The sequence below is a fragment of the Sus scrofa genome, chromosome 13 (assembly GCF_054392235.1).
Source record: "Sus scrofa isolate SSC_HxYL_T2T_F1_AM1 chromosome 13, Sscrofa_HxYL_maternal_Yorkshire_Landrace_v2.0, whole genome shotgun sequence".
NCBI classification, from domain to species: domain Eukaryota; kingdom Metazoa; phylum Chordata; class Mammalia; order Artiodactyla; family Suidae; genus Sus; species Sus scrofa.
The window spans coordinates 101,437,719-101,459,376 of NC_139395.1; the positions used below are offsets into that span (position 1 = coordinate 101,437,719).

At 37.5% G+C, this 21,658-nt stretch overlaps 1 protein-coding gene across 1 annotated transcript in view; it reads right to left on the minus strand.

The window, feature by feature from the left end:
• Window positions 1–397: 397 nt before the first annotated feature.
• The window catches only part of LOC110256334 (uncharacterized), a 48,552-nt gene continuing 27,291 nt past the window's right edge, over window positions 398–21,658 (minus strand). Inside the window, 3 exon segments of the mRNA XM_084989964.1 lie at window positions 398–600; window positions 819–1,430; window positions 7,340–7,410. Coding sequence (XP_084846090.1) covers window positions 546–600; window positions 819–1,430; window positions 7,340–7,410 — 738 coding nt within the window. The 3' untranslated portion in view covers window positions 398–545.

Below are 21,658 nucleotides of genomic sequence, written 5' to 3' on the forward strand. Positions count from 1 at the left end.
TGTTGTCCAAGTATGATCTGTTAAATGTTCCTCTTTACCTCAACTCCCCCATCTAAAATGCCAGCTTTCTTTTTATTCTTGGGTCTCAGATTTTCAATTTCATTAACCTATCTGGTTCTAGGTCTATGCCACTGTCTTTTAATCACTATAGCTTTGTAATGCTTTTTATTATCTGAAGTTTCTTTTCTGAAAACTCCCTAGCTATTCTTAAGTGTTTGTTTTTTCACATAAACTAAACAATGGAATTTGAAAAACAAACCAAAACAATTTTAAGATCATATCTAATTCATATATTTATTTAGGTAGAAAAAAGGTATGTTTTCACAGATAATATGCATATACACATTTTATATATTTTTATACGTGTCCCTAAGAGTGTTTCCTCTTACAGTTTAATACTTTTTTTTTTCACATCTGCACATGTGGCATCTGGAAGTTCCTGAGACAGAGGTCAAAGTGATGCTACAGCTGCAGCCTTACACCACAGCCATGGGGATGCTAGGTCCCCAATCCACTGGGCTAGAACAGGGATGGAATCCACATCCTCACAGGGATAACGCTGGGTCCTCTCCTGGGAACTTACATACGCTGTGGGTGCAGCTGTAAAAAGAAAAAAATACTGATTTATTTTCAAGTAAGTAGGAAGTCAACCTAGTACAAGTCTAGAAAGCATAAATTTTATTTTTTTTTTTTGCAAATGCACTTCGAAATAATTACATCCCCCAGCCTGAGTGCTAAAGTGAGAGATGAGTTCTCTCCTGTAACACCTGCCCTACTGCACAGTAGGCAAGTCAAGAAGCTATTACAAACCCTTTTACCTGCGAGTCAGCCTGGCCGGGGTCCCCAGAGCTGTGCAGAGGCAGCCCCTTCTGGCCAGAAGACGAGGGGAAGGGTTTTCCAGAGAGCGCTTCTGTAGGGGTGGAAAGGTCTCCCCTAGCACAGTCTCCCTCTCATGGGCATGGGCCCCAGACTTCAGATCCAGAGGGACCGAGCACCACCAAGCGTCGGAGATGGACACCTCCTGTGTTCTCCGAAACTTCGTGAACCACCTGAGTATGCTGCACGGGGTGGAGGTCAAGGGACCTCGCTCCCTGCCCGCCCGGGCCCCACTCAGCCCAGCTTGCCCGCCTCCGGCACTAGCGACGGCAGGGCTGGGGTCTGATTTTTTCCGTGGAGTAAAGAGAAAGGGAAGGGGCAGGGCGTAGACCGGGAGAAGGATGAGGATTTTTAAATTGAAACCAAAATAGAGCCGCGAGGTGTCAGGGGGCGTGGTCCCGCGGTCGGGGACCCTCACCGGGCACCGCCTCCCGGCCCCGCCCACTGCCTCCCGGCCCCGCCCGCATGCTGCGGGCTCGCCGCCGCCGTTTGTCCGCGGTCCTGGCAGGCGCACGCCATCGCTGGAGCAGCTTCCAAATGACAAACCTAGGGGACTGGAAATGAAGAAAAACAAGTTGTTAGTGCTTTCTTATGAGGTAAAGAGAAAGATAAGAGCAAGTTGGCCGTTGCCTCTAATCAGAGAGGCACTTTCTAGAGCCTCTGTGGCAGGCTGCGGATGGGAGAGATTAAGGAGCAGGGAAAGGAGCAGACACCACTCTTTAGAATCCTGTTAATTTGCACCTGTCCCACCTCTGCACCTGCTGCTCCTCAGACCCTTGGCTTGAATTGGCTCTGGTGTTGCCAAGCTGGCTGGAAACACTAGGGCTTAGGGCCCAGGCATTTGTTTTCCCTTTACACAGGATTGGAGGAGGCCAATTTGATGTTTGCAGTGAGGGAGGGAGTTAAGGGAGGGATGCCAGGAAGAGGGCTGGGGAAGCAGGGTTGCCCATGTTTTTGACATTGGGAGAAAATTCCACTTGTTAATTATTGTTGTTAGGCACAAGTATTGTTTTCAACCCTGTGGGGTTCAGGTCTGTAGTCCGTGGGGAAAAACACAATTCATCTGTTATCAAACCAAACTTGGGTCAGGTTGCCTACCAGCAGTAAAGCCAAAGTACTAACAAGGGGTTGTGTTAAAGGAGAGGGCAGCATTTCTTGGAGGGCATCAAGGAAGGAGTCTAGGCAGCTCAGGCTTAACAGACGTGACCTCCCCAATGGCTTTTAGGCAAAGCGTTTTAAAGACAGGGTCAGGGAGATAGGTTGTAGGGTGTGTGATCAGCTCCTTGACATTCTTCTGATTGGTTGGTTGTGAAGTATAACAGGAAGTCAACATCACTCTTCTGGTTCCAACTGGCCTGGGGTCTGCACTTGTGGGCAGCCTTTAGTTAACTTCTTCCATCTGGGGGGGGTTTCAGTAGCTGCAAAACAGTTCAGAGACTATGGCTCAGGATATTCTATGGCTGTTGAGAAGGAACTAAATGTACTTGGCTTTATTCAATTGACCGAACTATTATTATTTTGTCTTGCTTGATTGTTTTCCTTTCTGTATTTTCTCACTTGTGTAATAGAATTTATTCTTCGGAACTCGGTGAACACCTAGGAGGCCAAAATTTTTCTGTAGACAAGAGACAGGCGGAGGACAATGGCGGGGGTGAGAGTGGGGAGGTGGTGTCTGTCCTGGAAGGGCCCCATAGGGTTCTGCTTACTTGCATAGTGACAGGAACTGGGAGAATCTAGAGGTCCTTAACTTTATAGAGAATCAGAACTTTACAGAAATAAATCCGATTAATCTCTGAAGAGTGCCCCTGTGAGAGAAGTTTGAATAGAGGAAGATGGATAAGAATGGAGTTTTGGAGTTTTCCATTTTCCTTTGTATGCATGCTATTTGTCAGTATATACATAAAAATAAATTTTAAAAATCACATTGTATTTTTCCTTAGAAATTGCACAGGATATTTTTTAAATGTAGAAATAGTGTGTTAAAGAATAAAACAGGAAATAGGCACCAAAGCAATGCCGATCCAAACTTGCCGACTCGTCTTTCTTAAAGTCAGGGTCTGATGCTGTTCCAACTTGAATAGGTCAGGTGATATAGAGATTTTACCTTCCACCCTCACATACACACAGCCACCTTTGTGGGTTTGATCCCTGGCCTCACTCAGTGGGTTAAGGATCTGATGTTGCCGTGAGCTGTGGTATCTTGGGATTGGCATATACACACTGTGGTATATGGAATGACTAGCCAACCGGAACCTGTTGTATAGCACATGAAACTACCCAATGTTTTGTGATGGTCTATGTGAGAAAGAATCTGAAAAACAATGGATGTCTGTACCTGTATAACTCAGTCACTTTGTTGTACAGCAGAAATTATCACAACATTATAAATCAACTAACTTCAATAAAACAAAAAATGAAAAAAAATAAGTCAGGTTATAACAACCGCATCTTTTTTTAAGTATTTTTTACCTGCATCTTTTTATGTTTGTTATGCTTAACAGGTTGCTCTTATATTGTCACAGTGCCCTTAGAGTTAATACTATATCACTGAGTACAAAATTAAGACATTTGCAACAATGGGTTTCAGTTCCTAAGTTCTTTATGTCATTGATGTCACATATTTTATGTGGATATAAGGTATAAACTCCATATTCATTGTTATGATTTCAGCTTAGAATAGTTCTCTTTTATAGGTATTGAGGAAAAAAAGGTAGCTCTTATATTTACCCACTTATACACATTTCCATGTGCACTTACTTCTTGGACATTTGAGTTTTATAGTCACCTCTCCTTGGGCTGAAGAATTTCTCTTTGGAGATCTTCAAGTGCAGATCTGCTGGCAATGAGTTCTCTCGGCTTTTATTAATGTGAAAATATATTTATTTTGCTTTCATTTTTGAGAATCATCTTTTCTAAATATAAAATTGTGGATTGGCAATGCTCTATTTTATTTCCCCCAATTTTAAGACATCCCGAGACTTCCATTTTCATCTGATAGCAAGTAGGCTATCACTGATTTTAAGATATTGTTAGATCTTTGGCTTTCTTGCAGTTAGTCTGTAATATATGCTTTTCTCTCTCTCTCTCTCTCTCTCTTTTTTTTTTTTTTTTGTATTTGAGGTTCTCTGAGCTTCGTGGATATGCCACTTAACATTTTTCTCCAAATTTAATTACATTTCAGCCATTTTTCTTTTAAACTTCTGTTTCATTCTTTCTCTTATTTCTAGGAATCCAACTGAATATGTGAGAGAACTCTAGTTATTGTCCTACAGATCAATGAAACTTTGATGGTATTTTCATTCTTTCACTCTTTTCTTAGAACTGCATATTTTCTGAGTCTCTTTTCAAGTTATTAATCTTTATTTTGATCTGCTGTTAAGCCTCTCTAGTAAATTTTCCATTTCAGATATTACACTGTCCATTTCTATTATTTCTGTCTCATTCTTTATTACATCTTCCATGTCTTTGTTGACATTCTCCATATTTCTCTATTATAACCATCTTTTTAAGTTCTTGAACATATTTATGAAAACTTTTACAATCCTTATGTATTTATTTCATATTATATCTTGGGCCTGAAACTCAGACTCCTACTAAATGAATTCATTTATGTAGATTTTGCATATTCATATAAGTCTATATAGGTCTACAGGTCTTTCCTTTTTTTTTTTTTTTCTTAGGGCCGCACCTGTGGCATTTGGAAGTTCCCAGGCTAGGGGGTCAAACTGGAACTTCAGCTGCCAACCTATGCCACAATCATAGCAAAGCCAGATCCAAGCTGTATCCTTGACCTAAGCCGCAGCTTGTGGCAATGCTGGATCCTTAACCCACTGAGCAAGGGCCAGGGATGGAATCTGCATTCTCCTGGATACTAGTTGGGTTTTTAACCCATCACGGGAACTCCTTCCCTTGTTTTTTTAAAAAAATCCTCATCAAAAGAATCACACTATAGATATAGGACAAATATATTTTTGAACTAACTTATTAAAAATGTGACAGTGCATTAGAATGTTATATATTTTCTCTCTCTCTCTGCAGGACCATGATGTGTTCTAAAATTTTGGCAGAGAAATTATTATTAGATAAGAGTAATTTACTGGGCAGATACTAGGGTATCTTCTAAGCTCCACATAGGAGATGAACTGGAGCCTTGGCATCTGTCTAGAACCATGACTCACAATCCCATCTGCACCTGAGTCGGGAGAAATTTTTCTAAAATCCAGGCCCTACCTACAGAGACTCTGACTTAATTGTTCTGATAAGGGCTCAGAAATTAATTACTGCTTCTAGCAATAGTATATTGGAACCAATAAATGTATTTTCTCTATATCTTTTCCTCTTCATCTCTGTGTGTTACATTTGTTTTCTAATTATAGCCTAGCTTTTTCTGCTTCTGAGTTCACATGGTAGAGAATGGTCCTTGAACCAAGCAGCTATGGAGAGAGGTGGGTGATCATCTTATATAAAAGCTGGTTCCCTTTAAATGAAATGTAAATGGATGGTAGGTGTCCAATTCCCAAAAAAAAGGGGGCCCAGAGCAGGTAATAATGTCTAGTGATAGAGTGGTTACCAAGGATTTTTACCACTCTTTCCCATGCTGACATTTGAAATAGGACATTTCAACAAAATGCCTCTAACTACATCTTCTTAGAATATTTTTGATTGAATTGCTTTCACTTTGATAGGTAATGTGAAATTTTAAAAATTAAATTATATTTATTTTAAAGTGACTTGATTCAATGTTTACTAGTTTTCATGAACAGGCTTTTTTCCTCTACTGTGCAGATGTATTTGACACTCAGTGGCAGGAACCATGCTCTTGAACCTCTGTTTGTCAGTTGGAGAGGCTGGTAAGAGGTGGAGGAATAGGAAAGAAGAGATATGAGAGTGTCAGGTGGTGGTGAAGAGGCATGGTTTTCTTTTCTGACTACCTGGTAAGTGCTCTATAAGAGCAACAAAGCTTCTCTAAGTGTGGACCTGCTAATTTTTAAGGAAGAGCTTCATCACTTTTGTTATTGTTAATGACCCTCAGACTTCATGCATAGTCTCCTCCTACCTTCTCTTCTTGAAACGGGTCTTTTCATATCTTTTTCCACTCATCACAACATATATTCATGGTTGGCTTTCAAAGCTTCTGAACCTAAAAATTGTGCAGTTTAGGAAACAAATCTAATCTGAATTTATTTATTTGTATATTTTGCTACCATGGGTGCTTTGTCCTTGGTATCGCTTCATTTATCACTTGGGTAATGGGCTTTGTCAAAGGAAAGGATGCTTTTGTGTCACTTCCAAAAACATTGGAAAAGAGCTGGTCATTTTGACCTCAATTTGGTCTGTGCCAGCTCATAATAGAAATCATGATGTCACAGAAGTTTAGCACTCTCTACCAAGTCCCAGCTTCTCAAAACCACTGGGTTTTGCTGTGATAAACAATGCATGCTGGATAAAAAAACTGAAGCCCTTTAAAGACAATTTCAGTGCTTGGAAAACTTTTTGGAGTCTGGCATACTTCGATCTATAGGTCTAATTATCATAATTGGGATCAACTATTAAACTGAGAGAATTACCACCACCACTACCACCCCACTGACATTCATATTTCCTTATTTAAGAAGGATTAACTGTATTTGAAGCATTTCTGTTTAAAATATCAGGCATACATTTACCCCCCACAGTCTTCCTCTGTTAACTGAGAAAGTGACACAAGAATAACAGTGTCCAACCTATGAAATTCAGAGTGATGTTAATGCTGTGCCTGTGCAGTATCGTGTAGTTGATACCATACTACATAGGATGTACGACATACTTAGTATGTTATGGTGAGATGGTGCTGGGTTCAGATTTCAGCTCCATCACTCTGCAGCAATGGAAAAGTTACATAACATTTCTGAATCTCAGTTCTTACATCTATAAATGATATAAGCTGAGTTAACTGAATATGATCAGGAGGCAGCACTGGCCTTGAGGAGTTTTTTTATACAGAATTTCTCTGGAGGCAATCCTTATCTGATCTTAGAGCTACTGAGAGTAGTCTCTGCAAGAAATATTTACATGAATTATTTTAATTGAATTTTATTGAGATAATTTTGGAGTAGTCTCTGGAAAAAATATTTACATGAATCATTTTTAATTGAATTTTATTGAGATAATTGTGGATTCACATACAGTTGTTTAAATATAATACAGAGAAATCCCTTAAACACTTTACCTAGTTCTCCCTGCTAGTCACATTTTGTAAAACTAGTAGAGTATCACATTCAAGATATTGACATTGATATGATTGGGTTTATTTAGATCTCTCCAGCTTTATTTACACTGTGTGTATATACTTATGTGTATGGGAGGATTTAGTTGTGTGTAATTTTATCACAATTGCAGGTTTGTGTATCCAGCTCCACAGCATGATACTGAATAGTCCATATTACAAGGACCCATTAAGTTGCCCTTGGATAACCATGCCCACCTTTCTCCAGTTGCTCCACATGCCTTTTTCTCCTGTGCCATCTCTGGAAACCAGGAGTAGAACCTCCATTTCTAAAATTTTGTCATTTGAAAAATGTTGGATAAATAGAATCATACAGTATGTGACCTTCAGGGACTGGCTTTTTTCACTCAGTATAATTGTTTGGAGATCCACACAAGATGCATGTATCAATGGTTTGTTCTTTTTACTGCTGAGTAGTATTATATATTATGAATGTACCGTACTTAGTTTAACTACTTATCAATTGAAGGATATTGAGGATGTTTTCAGTTTTGGGCTGTAATGAATAAGCTGCTATGACTTTTGTGTGAAGATATATTTCTGTTTCTTGGAGATAAATGCCGAATTGGCAGTTTCTGGGTTCTATGATAGGTGCAGGTTTTGTTTTAGAAGAAACTGCCAAATATTTCCAAAGTGTCTAGTATATCATTTTATATTTCCACCAGTAGTGTATGAGTAATGTGTTTTCTCGGGATTCTTGCCCACATTTTGTGTGATAATCATTGTTATTTTAGCCATCTGTTAGCCAGATAGTGATATCTCTTGGTGATTTCACTTTATATTTCCCTAATGGCTAATTACATTGAACATCTTTTCACAAGCTTATTTGCTGTCTGCATATCTTCTTCAGTGAAATACCTGTTCATGTATTTTACCATGTTCTAATTGTATTTTTATTTTTTTACTGTTAAGTTTTGAGGATTTGTTATCTATTCTGTGGTTCTTTGTTGGTTATCTGGGTTTTGAATATTTTCTCCCTGTCAGTAGCTTTCTTTTTATCCCTTTTTTCCTTCTCCTTGCGTTGGGCTCTCTTGCTTCTTTTTATCTAATTTCCTGAGGTAGAAATTTAGTTTGTTGACTTGAGACCTTTCTTCTCTTGTAATGTAAAAATTTAATGCTATAGAATTTCCTCTCAGCCCTGTTTTTGCCACATCCCACATATTTTGATACATTGCATTTTCATCTCCATTCAGTTCTATGTGCCCTTTTTATGTCTTCTTACTGTATCTCTCAGCTAATTCCAAAAAGAATCTCAGAAATACAGAAAGTCCCTGGGATACAGGCATCTTTGGCTGGCCTGCACACCAACCTGAGCTTCTGTTCCCTTTCTTCAAGATGAACTGGTTGTGTGACCCAGGGACAAGCACAGTTGTGCAGCTTTCCCACCACTGGGAAAGGGTCCCTGAACCAACCTGTCATTTCAAATATAGCTTGAAAGTTAGAACATGGACCCTAGACCCAGGTCACATGGATTTGAACCCTAGTTTTGCCACTTACTAGTAGTAAGATGACTGAGGAAATCACCAAATTTCTTTTTTGCTCATTTTCCTCCATTGTAAAGAGAGGTAATAGTAGTACTTGTCCTGAAGGTTTGTTAGAAGATTGAATATGTCAGTAAATGTAAAGTGTTTGTGAGAGGATTTGGTATAGACTAATATGATAATTGTTTTAATTGGGAGCCTACATCACTGATGCTTTGTCTTGGAAATAGGAAGGTCAAATACCACATTGATTCTGATCAGTAGATTTTCACTTCATTCTTCTGACTTCATATTTCTCACCTGTAAGATGAATAGTCCCTGACCTTGTTGTCTTAGAATGACTTAAATAAGAGCTATCTTGCAAAGGCTCAGGTCACGCAGCAGCGAGTATCACAAAATGTAGGTGCAAATTCTCAGATGGAGTGTCAATAGCAACTTAAGTCCCTGTTTTTACAATTTCCTGGAAAGATGTGCTTGGATAATGGGGCTGGGTGGTGGTAGAGGCGTTCTCTGCTTTCACTTTTTAATGAAGAGAGCATTACAGTGATCTTACTCAGAAGTCAGGTAATTGAAGCTAACCTGAAGGTAAATTGAAGGTTCCAGTTTAATGATGTGCTAAAAAAGCCAGCTCTCTAAAACCTACCTAGAGACAGTAGAGACAGTTGCCTGGCCACCAAGAGAGAGAGAGGTCCACAGTTAAGAACCAGCAGTCCTGTTCTCTACACAATAATGAATGACAAAATATAAGTAAATAATTCATTTTAAAGTTTTTTTAGCTTTTTTTAAAAACTGAGGTATGTATAGTTGACATATAATATTATGTAAGTTTCAAATACCATTTTGATATTAGTATATACTGCAAAATTATCACCACAATAAGTCTAGTGAACATAATTCACTATACATAGTTACAATTTTTTTTTCTTGTGGTGAGAGCTTTTAAGATCTACTCTCTTAGCAATTTTTAAATATGCAATATAGTATTTACTATAGTCACTGTGCTATAATTATATCCCTGGGACTTATTTAATTACTGAAAGTTTATACCTCTTGACCCCCTTTACCCATTTCTCCCACCATCAGATCTCTTCTCTGTATCTATAAGTTTAGTTTATTTAGTTTTTTTCTTTTAGGTTCCGTATATAAATGAAATCATATGGTATTTGTCTTTCTCAGTCTGACTTATTTCATGTAGCATAATACCTCAGGGTTCATCCATGTTGTCACAAGTTGCAAAATTTCATTCTTTTTAATGACTGAGTGGTAGTCTGTTACTTACGTATACCACATCTTTTTATCCATTCATCCATCGATGGACGCTTAGGTTGTTTCCATATCTTGGCTATGGTAAATAATGTTGCAGTGAAGAGAGAGGTGCCTATATCTTTTTAAATTAGCGTTTTCCTGTTTTTTGGATAAATGCCCAGAAGTGGAATTGCTGGATGATATGGTAGTTATACTTTTAATTTTTTTGAAGAATCTCCATACTGTTTTCCATAGTGGCTGCATCAATTTGCATTCCCACCAACAGTGCACAAGAGTTCCCTTCTTCCACATCCTTTACAACACTTGCTATATCTTGTATTTCTTATAACACCCATTCTAACAGGTTTTAGGTGATATCTCATTGTGATCTTGATCATATTTTCCTGATGATTATTAGTGATGTTGAGCATTTTTTTTTCATTTGCTTATTAGCCATCTGTATGTTTTCTTTGGAAAAATGTCCATTCAGATCCTCTGACAATTTTTAAAATGGATTGCTTATTTTTTTAACTTTTACTATTGAGTAAAAATATTTTTTTTTTGGATATTAACCCTGTATTGGATGTATGGTTTGTGATTATTTTCTCCCATTCAATAGGTCACTTTTTCATTTTGTTGATGATTTTCTTTGCTGTACAGAAGCTTTTTAGTTTGGTATAGTCCCACTTGTTGATTTTTGGTTTTGTTGCCCTTGCTTTTTGATGTCAAATCCAAAAAATCCTCACCAGGATTGGTGACAAAGGGTTTACCTATGTTTTTTAAAGGAGTTTTACAGTGTCAGGTCTTACATTCAAGTCTTTAGTCCATCTTGTGTTAATTTTTGTGTGTGGTTCCAGATAGTGGTCTAGTTTCGTTCTTTTGCATGTAGCTGCTCAGTTTTCTCAGTTGCACTTGTTGAAGAAACTGTTCTTTCTCCATTGTATAGTCTTGTCTCCTTTGTAAATTATTGGTCATATATGCGTGGGTTTATTTTTGGGCTCCCTATTGTGTGCTGTTGATCTATGTGTCTGTTTTATGCTAATATGCTAACTGTTTTGGTAAAAAAAAATTTCAAATTGTTAAACACAGTGTAAATTAAACAGCTTTATCTATGAGTACCTCAAAGTAGTGATGAAATATTACAATGAAGAATACAAATATATATATAACTCATACAACTCAACAACAACAACAACAAATAAACAACCCAATCAAAAAATGGGCAGACCTAAGCACATTTCTCCAAAGAAGACATATGGATGGCCAGTAGGCACACAAAAAAATGCTCAGCATCACCAATCATTAGAGAAATGTGAATCAAAATTACAGTGAGGTACCACCTCATACCAGTCAGAAAGTCTATCACTAGGAAGACTACAAATAACAAATGCTAGAGAGGGTGTGTAGAAAAGGGTACTCTCATTCCCTGTTGGTGGGAATGTAAATTGGTATAACCACTATGGAAAACATTATGGAGGTAACTCAGAAAGCTAAATATGGAACTACCATATGATCTAGCATTCCCATTCCTGGGCATAGATATGGACAATATATTCAGTCAAAAGATACATTCACCTCAGTGTTCATCACAGTACTATTCATAATAGCTAAGACATGGAAACAACCTAAATGTCCATCAATGATGAATGGATTAGAGGATGTGGTACATATATACACCATGGAATACTACTCAGCCATAAAAAAGAAAAATAATGCCATTTGCAGCAACATGGATGGAATTAGAGATTCTCAAACTAAGTGAAGTAAGAAAGAGAAAGACAAATACAATATGATATCACTTATATGTAGAATCTAAAATATGGCACAAATGGTCCTCTCTTCAAAACAGAAACAGATCACGGCCATGGAGAGCAGATCTGTAGTTGCCAGGGGGAGGAGGGAGGGAGTGGGATGGATGGGGAGTTTTGGGTTAGTTGATGTAAACTGTTACATTTGGAATGGATAAGTAGTGGGGTCCTACTTTACAGTAGAGGGAACTGTGTCCAATCTCTTGGGTTGGAACATGATGGGAGATAGTACAAAAAAAAGGACATGTATATGTGACTGTGTCAACTTGCTGTATGACAGAAGTTGAAAGAAGCATTATAAATCAACTATACTTTAATAAAAATTTTAAAAAGAAAGTACAAACCAATAAACCCCAATATAATGAATCAAAAAATATGTAGAATATATAATGCACATGATATTATGTCCTAAAAGTGAAATATATAGCTTATTTAAATATTTAAAAAGCAGACCTTAAAATAATTTTTATGGTGAATTTATGTGATTGGTAGCTCAAAACTGAGATGGGGGATTTCATCAATGGAGAAGGTAATTTTTTAAGCAAATAATTAAATGATTGTTTCGATTTAGCATAATTACGTTTGTAAGACTAACAGTAATGTTGTAAAGCCACTACTTTGAAAAATTTTTTTGGTCTTTTTGTCTTTTTAGGGCCACACCCATGGCATATGGAGGTTTCCAGGCCTGGGGGTATAATCAGAGCTGTGGCTACTGGTCTATGCCAGAGCCTCATCAACACAAGATCTGAGCCACATCTGCAACCTACACCATAGCTCATGGCAACTCTGGATCCTTAACCCACTGAGCGAGGCCAGGGATTGAACCTGCATCCTTATGGATGCTAGTGGGGTTTGCTAACTACTGAGCCACAAGGGGAACTCCTACTTTGCACATTTTTAATAATTGTAAATTCACCAGATGAAAATTCACATGAGTATTCATATATGTTATTGGAATTTGCAATGGAAATTTTAATTCTTTATGGCCACATTTAAGTGAGGAAAATGGAAAATTTCATAACTTGTTCAACATTCAATAGGTAATATGTGATGGAGGTAGGATTCAGACTTGTATTTTCTTTCAAAGTTTATGACTTTCCATTGTAGAGCAAATGTAAAATATTTAGCTTGCTTCAGTCTGTAAAGTGACACTGCTCTCTGGTCGGGACTGGCTTCATGGGCCTGGGAGCTATGCAGTCATACAAGGCCCCATGCTTAGTTTAATGTGCTGTTACTGCTATCTTGAAACTTTTTTAGTATTTGAATGACTGGCATTGAATTTTTATGCAAGTTATGCAGCTGGTCCTGCTCTTCGAAAATATCTCAAAGGCTCTTTTAATAGTCTTCATGTTTAAAGATGTGACAAAAGCTAATTAACGAGCAAGGTGATTCCTGGATAGTTTTGTGATTGATTCATTTCTTTTCATCATTAGTAAAACTGCTTAACATCTCAGATATCAGATTTCCCTTTAATATGAGAATAGTACTTATTAACCCTAAATGTGCTCACTTTTGCTGAATGGCCCTCCACCCATGGTGATATTTTTGGGAGTGAATTCCTCTTCCTTTGGGTTGAGCAGATCTTTTAGCAAACCACAGGACTTAGAACAAAAGTGACTTCCTCTGATTTACTAAAGGGATATTTTGAGACTTTTTCAAATTTATCTTCAAAATACTAAATCTATGGGAGTGGGAAGGACAAGAGGAAGAGTAGAGTAAGAGAGAGACTGTAAGATTACCAATAGACTTTGCATCCCACCTAGAAGAAAATGTATTCTCTCATTGTTTCTATAGTAATTTATATAAATCTCTTTAATTGCCCTTATCACCTGGTAGAGTTATATTGGTTTAAATGTATTTGTACCCTACTAGTCTCTGTAAGTAGTGGAATACAGCTTTGTTCACCTTTTTATATTTAGACCCCTAAACTTTAGTCAAAATTTTGATGGAATGTTTGATGAAATAAATTGCCAAATTCCTCTTTTCTCAGATGTTGACAATTATATATCTCAAGTACTATTATGCATTTCTTATGTGAATTATGTAAAAACTACCCAAAACTAAAACTTAATGAGTCCCAAAAATGGACGTGTAAGTGTTCATTACCTAAAAGCACTGTTTCCAATTAGTTTCTGCCTTTGGGTTTTATTTTCCCAACGTGATTTAGCTAATGTTAGAGCTAATGAGAAGGACAGCCACTGATTAAACCAATGTCTTAGCATAAGACAAAGTGAACCATTATTAGCATAAATCTTTCTCCAGTAGCATTTGACAAAAATAACTGCTAATTAGTTAGCCAACTAAATTGTCAGGTAGCAGGATCCCAAGGTTCTTTTTGCTTCACTTACTTTTCTTCTCTTGAAAACTGTCCTTTTAGGGAGTTCCTGTAATGGCTCAGTAGAAACACATCTGACTAGCATCCATAAGGATGCAGGTTCAATTCCTGGCCTTGCTCAGTGGGTTAAGGATCCAGCATTGTTGTCAGCTGTGGTGTAAGTCACAGACGGAGCTCAAACCTGGCATTGCTTGGCTATGGTGTAGGCTGGTGGCTATAGCTCCAATTTGACCCCTAGACTGGGAAGCTCCATATGCTACAGGTACGACCCTTAAAAAAAAAAAAAAGAAGGAAAGAAAGTCACAGGGCAATTAAGGTCTTGCTCTTTGTAGAGGAAGGAAGTGTCTCGCATTAAGAAAAAAAAAAAGTTTATCTGTTTCAGGAATGATAAGCTCAATATTCAGCCTCACTAAAATCCTTCAAGTGCTCACAAAAATTTAAAGAGGAAGATGAAATACAAATATTACACCAATTCTTTCAGAGTGTAAAGTATGATACAACAAATTCCAAGCTTTTTTTTTTGGTCGTAATAGTTTTTTTTTTTTTTTTTAGGTCATAATAGTTGTATGCTGTAGGCAGCTTTCACAGGCCCACAAGAGTCAGCCGTGAGCCTCTCTTTCCACCTCTGTATTCAGTGACATCACATTGATGATTGAAATAGATATGATGGGAATATGTTGACCAAGGTAAGCATCAATCACTATAAATCAAAGGCTTTTATTCCCCAATGGAGAGCCAATGACTTAACATTTAGCAGCATAGTGCTGCATCAGATTAACCCTGATTCCATTAACTCAACAAGAATATTACGAGAGGGGAAAATCACAGACCAAAATCACTCATGAATGTAGATGTAAATATCTTTAATAGACTATCAACTAATGCACCCTAGCAAAAAACAAACAAAACATTATGACCAAGTGGATAATGATTGATATTATCTGGAAATATGATTGATATTTTAGGATTCCAAGATTAGCTAAATAATTCAAAATCAGTGTAGTTCACTTATCAGAATAAAGAGAAAAAACATGTGACCTAATCACCAGATGCATAAATATTATTTAATTAAACATAAGTTGGTAATGACCTCAGCAGTTTAGGAATAGAATTAAATTTCCTCAATCTGATTAATTGTATCTACTCAAAACCTAGAGCTAACAACTTATAAGGGTGAAATAGCAAAAGGTTTCCCCTTAAAGAAAGTTGGGAACAAAACAAAGATGTCTACTGCCAATATTTTTATTCATAATTATACTGGAGGTCCTGTCAAGTTCAAAAAAAAAAAAAAACAAGAAAAAGAAAGAAAATCCATTAAGAATGGAAACTGTAAAATATAATTATTTTTATTTGCAAATGATAATTGTGTGCACAAAAATTCTAAAAGACTCTACAAAGAAACTATGAGAACTGATAAGTGAATTTAGCAAGGTCATAGTATACAAATCAATATGCACAAAATAAATTGTAATTCCATATACTAATTAGAAAATATAATTTAAAAGATGCCATATACATCAGCATAAAAACATCAAATTTCTAGTTTTTAAAAAAGGTCATGAAAAATGTTTAAGACTTCTACTCTGCTAACTATAAAACTTAGAAGGTAGAAATTAAAGAACTACATAGAGATATATACCATATTCTCAGAGTGGATGTCTCAATATTGTTAAAATGTCAGTTCTCACAAATTGATCTATGAACTCAATGAAATTTCTGAACCAAAACCCAACAAGTTTTTTGTTTGTTTTTGTGGAAAAATGGGTGGAGTGGAAAAGCCAGAGCTTCTAAGTCTTTTAGAAGTGTTTGGCATTTTAGACTATACACATGCTCTTCATTAATAAGTAAAAGTTAATTTAAAAAATTCTCCATGTAACCACAACTTCCATGCTAAGTTAAATAGTTCAAAAGACAGCTTGAGATACAAACTTGAGGAACATTGACATTGAAGGGAAGGATGTTGGAGAAAATCTAATAGAGACTGGGAAGAGGTGGGGACTCAGTCCCAGAGAATGGGTTGTCTGGACATCAGTGAAAAAAAAAAGTTCAAGAAGAAATTGTCAACAATATCTAAGTGCACTGGAGAAGTCAGTTTATATAAGGTTGAAAAGAATCCCTTAGTGAAATAAGAGAATGGTGATAATACAAGAGAAATCACAGTGAACTGGGAAGTAAAGTAGGAAGTGGAGAAAGAAAGTAGAGAAAATTCAAGCTTATATATGAAAGAAAACAATAATAAAAATGTTAAAAGAGGATATCCCATCGTGGCTCAGTGGGTTAAGAACCCAACCAGTATCCATGGGGATGTGGGTTCAATCCCTGGCCTTGCTCAGTGGTTAAGGATTTGGCATTGCTGCAAGTTGCAGTGTAGGTTGCAGATGCAGCTCAGATCTGGCATTGCTGTGGCTATGGTATAGGCTGGCAGCTGCAGCTTCAATTTGACCCCTAGCCTGGGAACCTCCATATGCCACAGATGCAGCCCTGAAAAGAAAAAAAAAATGTTAAAAGGTAGATGGAGTTTTGTGATTAAGGGAAATTGAGGAAAAATAATAGAATCCTGAGCATGTTTCTATACTAATGAGAAAAGTATTCTTGGAAGTGGTTCCCAAGTGTGGCCACACATGAGGATCATCTGAAGAGTTTTTTTTTTTTAAGATTTTTATTTTTTCTATTACATTTGATTTACAATGTTCTGTCAATTTCAGAGAGCTTTTAAAAATTACAGGACCTGTATGTATGTGGAGGCAGAGGGTATATGGGAAACCTCTGTGCTGTTCTATTAAACAACCTAAATGTCCATAGACAGATGAATGGATTAAGAAGATGTAGTATATATATGCAATGGAATACTACTCAGCCATGAAAAGAACACAATAATGACATTTGCAGCAACATGGGTGGAACTAGAGACTCTCATATTATGTGAAGTCAGAAAGAGAAAGGTAAATACCATTTGATATCACACATATGTGGAATCTAAAATCTGGAACAGTTTTATCTACAGAGCAGAAACAGACTCATGGACATAGAGAACAGACTTGTGGCTGCCAAGAGAGTCAGGGAAGAGAATAGGATGGACTGGGAGTTTGGGGTTAGTAGACGCACAGCATTATATTTAGAATAGATAAGCAACGAGGTCCTACAGTATAGCTCAAGAAACTATATCCAATCTCTTGAGACAGAATGTGATGGAAGATAGTATGAGAGAAAGAATGTATATGTGTATGTGTTGATATATGTATGACTGGGTCATTTTGCTGTAGAGCATAAATTGGCACAACATTGTAAATCAACTGTACATTGAAAAAATTAAAACATTTTTTAAAAAGAATTCTATTTTTAAAGTCTGGTTTCCAGGCTGTACCTTAGATTAATGAAGTTAATTTCTGGCAATAGGACTGAAGCATCAACAGTGTTTTAGAGTCCTAGGTGATTGCAATGAGTAGTTAAGTCTCCATCATTCCAGTACTTCTCACACTTTAGTGACCATTAAAATTACCTTGAGCTTGTTAAAACACAGATTGCTTGGCCTTATCCCCAGAGTTTCTGATTAGGTAGGTCTAGTGGGGGAGCCCATGAATTTGCCTTTTAGAAAGCTCCAAGGTTATGGTAATACTACTAACTCAAAAAGTAACACTCTGCTCGAGGTAGAGAGTTTGAAGATAAAGAGAAAGGAGCTGATTGATTGGGCAGGGTACTTTGAGGGGATGAAAGCATCTAGAGACCAGTGGTTTGGTTGGCAATTTGGTGGGAGGAAAGGCAGGTGTCTCTTCCTTTGTGACAAGGAAGAAGAAAGAAAGTATGACAGTGAATTCAAATGTTTGTTGGTAGATTGGCAGGAAGTTGAGGAAGATCTGCTTTGATGACCTAAAGCATTTTAAGATAGTATTAGTAGAGTGGAATGGTCACATGTGTCTGACACATACATAGTCATGAAGAAATAATCAACAACAATTACTCCTGTGGTGGCAAAATTAAATTCCAGACAGCTGTATATCCATGGCATATCTACATCACAAGAAGTATGTGCGGTTGTAACCATATTGATTCTAGCGTGTGTTTCTCACATAAAAGCCAACAAACCAATGCTGTACTACCAGTATTCCTAATATTTCACAATAGCAAAGGTGATTCTTTTGCTTAGAAGTAGGAATTACCTTGAAAAGTCATTCAATAGACATTTGGCTTATAAACTTACGGAATCCAAACTAAACCAAAACCTTCTCTAGGCATCCAGTAGTTTGAATACTGAGAATTGTCCAAAGTTGTTTGAATTTTCTGTAGATTTTCCATGTGGAACAGATGGTAGTTGGCCCAACTCCATTGCTAATTGTACTGGGAATGATGATTCCTGTAAGATGCTTTGGTATATAGTTCTAAGAACACAGAGCTCCAAGGGCAGAAAGAGCCAGCAAAGCTGTCTTCCAACATGCAAATTCAAAGGCAATAAGTACCAAAGTTCTTGGAGGAGATGGGGAAGTTCCTGGTAGCAATTCCTGTGAGCTTGCATAATTCTTTAAATTAATGGTATGGTATATTCTGTAGTAGATTCCTGAAGATCTCCAACCATGATATTTGAAGATGGGATCATTTGGATAATGCTAGTGGTCCTCTAAAATGTTTAATAAGCCTTCATGATTTTTTCAACTTGGTCCTTTCTGCAGCTCATGAAATTCTGGCTAAAGTCTGATAATTTAGTCAACTGCCAAGGTTCTTATACTGTGGTACCCATCAAGCAGGAGCAGTAAGTAGCTTCACTTGGGAACTTGCTAGAAATAAAAATTATCAGGACCCTCCTGAGACCTGCTGATTTAGATACACTGGAGATGGGGTGCAACAATCTGTGTTTTAATAATCTCTCCAGATGATTTTGATAAATGGTAGAGTTTGAGGATCATTGTCTCAATGGATGATCAGAAATTAATAACCAGGAGCACTGGAGTTTCCACCAAATGCCAGCAGTCCATCTGTTTAGTGAATTATTTTGGTGAATGACTTGGAAAATATTTTCTAGCATAATATACTTTTCTCAGAGAGTGATAGAGTATCATATTCACACACATAACTGATGAGACGAACAGACTATTTCCGTGCATAATAACATCTTATTTTGAAGTACATTTAAACATTACAGTTAGCTTGTTATAGAATTCCCATAAATCACCTCAGAGGATACTCGAGGAAGATGGAGAACAGCTTTATTACGCCAGTGGGTCCATGGGGAATCGCTTCCCAACAGAAGGATACATTTATGTGCTTGCTTACGTGTCTAACATGCTACATTAATCTTTAGTTACATGCAGGGTACAGAAAGGTGTACAGCTATACAGAATGCCTTATATTGTTACTTAGTTGATTAACCTCAAGCACAATTTAGCTATTATTGAATTTCTTTAGAACAGTCAGGGCTCGGAGTTTTCCAAGTCCTAATGACTTTGTTTTTCTCAGAGCCCTCACATGAGTCACCTCAAGTTCACCAAGGTGGATGATGACAGCAAGATGGCTTCACGCTTGCCAAGCTCCCTGTTCCCTTTTCCACACCCCTATAGCTTGCTCTAAAATTCTATTGGATTGGTTCTGTGTAAGGTAATTGGGAATCTCATTTGCACCCTATCAAAGTATTCACTGGCGTTAACTTGGGGAGCATGCATGAATCCCACATATTCACATACTCAGTAACAAAAAAATGAGGCACCCAAGGTCAATGCTACTTCTTGAAAGTTACACATTCAGAAAATAAAACAACAACAATAACCCCCTCAGTTCATGTAGCTAAATTATCTTCAATAACTGATTGAAATCAAATACTCTTGACTATTAATAACAATTTAACCCAAGTACTCTTTGGCTCAGTAGTTCCCTTCAGTGTATTTACAGGACCTCAATACTCTCCTACCTATTCCTCATAACATCACCATGTCATACCAGAGAGGCTACCCTAGAAGTACTTCATGTATTTTTAGAAATCAGTCTATTCTTGTTAGTTTTCCACTGCCTGCTGCTCCCTGTTTCTTGGGTTCTTACTCCCGTTTATCCATCTCAAATGCCATCTAAAGAAACCTCACCTGTTCTGTGACCTGTTTTGGAAAGGTCACTGTTCATACCACAGACACTGGCTATAGGTGCTGTCAAAGATTCCAGAGCTTAGGGTGCTAGAAGAGCCTCAAGTAATCCATAAAGGTAGGGCTCTACTTTATCCCTGAAACAATTTCACCTGTGTCAAAATGCCTACATGGTTTCTTCTTGATCAGTTTTACCACCTTCTGACCCCCAATGCCCAAATCACAAAGGATGAGTCTGGAAAGAGACATATAGCTCACACTTCGTCTTCCTCTTCCTTTCATAATTGTGTTATTCATGAAATGTCTTTGGTAAGTTGTGAGCTGGAGACATGTTTCTTTTTTCCAATGTATCCTATATAAATAGTTTAGAACTTTCTTCTGGATTGTGAGCACTGAGCTTAGCCTTTGGAAGTCTGACCAAATAAAAGCAGAAAATATTCAATTTTAACATCCTGTTAACAACTTTAAACAAAACTTTTTCCTCTAAAAAATGTTCATATCTATATGAATCAAGGCAAGCAAACAAGATACCAGTATCCGTGTAAGGTCCAACTTTCTTCATATACTAATATTCCATTGTGGGTGAGTGAATATCTGAACTGTCAATATTCAATTAAATATGGCTGTAATAACACTAATGTACACTAATCATTCAGTGTGTACAAGACAGTGTGCTAAAAATGATCCACTTTTATACTCCAAACAATGCTTTAAGAGGACAATAACAGAACCCCCTCAGTTCGGTAGACAAAGTTTAAACGGACTGAGTGACTTGCCCCAGTGGTGCCAAACCCTGATCAGTCAGACCTGGATAGAGAGAGTAAGGTGGATGCCTTACAGGAGTTGTAGGCAGATAAATTTCATAGTAGAAACTGTGAATGAGACAGATAATTTGAAAATTAAATTGCTTCATAAAACTTTGGAGCAGAAAAATTATGTTATTTTCTTTTTTAAATTAATTTGGTTCCAAGTCTCTTCTCATCAGTGCGATAGAGATTCAGTCTTATGTCTTTTTGTTTTTTTTTTTGTCTTTTTTGTCTTTTCTAGGGCCATACCCATGGCATGTGGAGGTTCCCAGGCTAGGGGTCCAATCAGAGCTGTAGCCACTGGCCTATGCCAGAGCTGCAACAATGCAGGATCTGAACTGCATCTGTGACCTACACCACAGCTCACGGCAACACCGGATCCTTAACCCACTGAGCAAGACCAGGGGTCAAACCTGCAACCTCGTGGTTCCTAGTCAGATTCGTTAACCATTGAGCCATGACAGGAACTCCTTATGTCTTTTTTGAGAGCCTGTGTCTGTTGTCTTCTAACTAAAATGTCATAAAAGACTGCTAAGGAATGCTATAAAGCACAGAACATCAGGGGGAAGTTCATAAAGCAGTACCTTGTAGTTCTCTGGAAGGCAGAAGCCCCTACTCCCTTCTGACTAGGTAAAAGTATGGGGTTCCATGGGGTTCTTTATATGAATCTCCCAGGCCAAACACCCAATGAACATCATTAGTCATACATATAGGTCCATTTACCTCTGGATCACTAAAAGGAAGTAGGCCCCGATCCGAACCTCCCGGCAATAGCTGCCT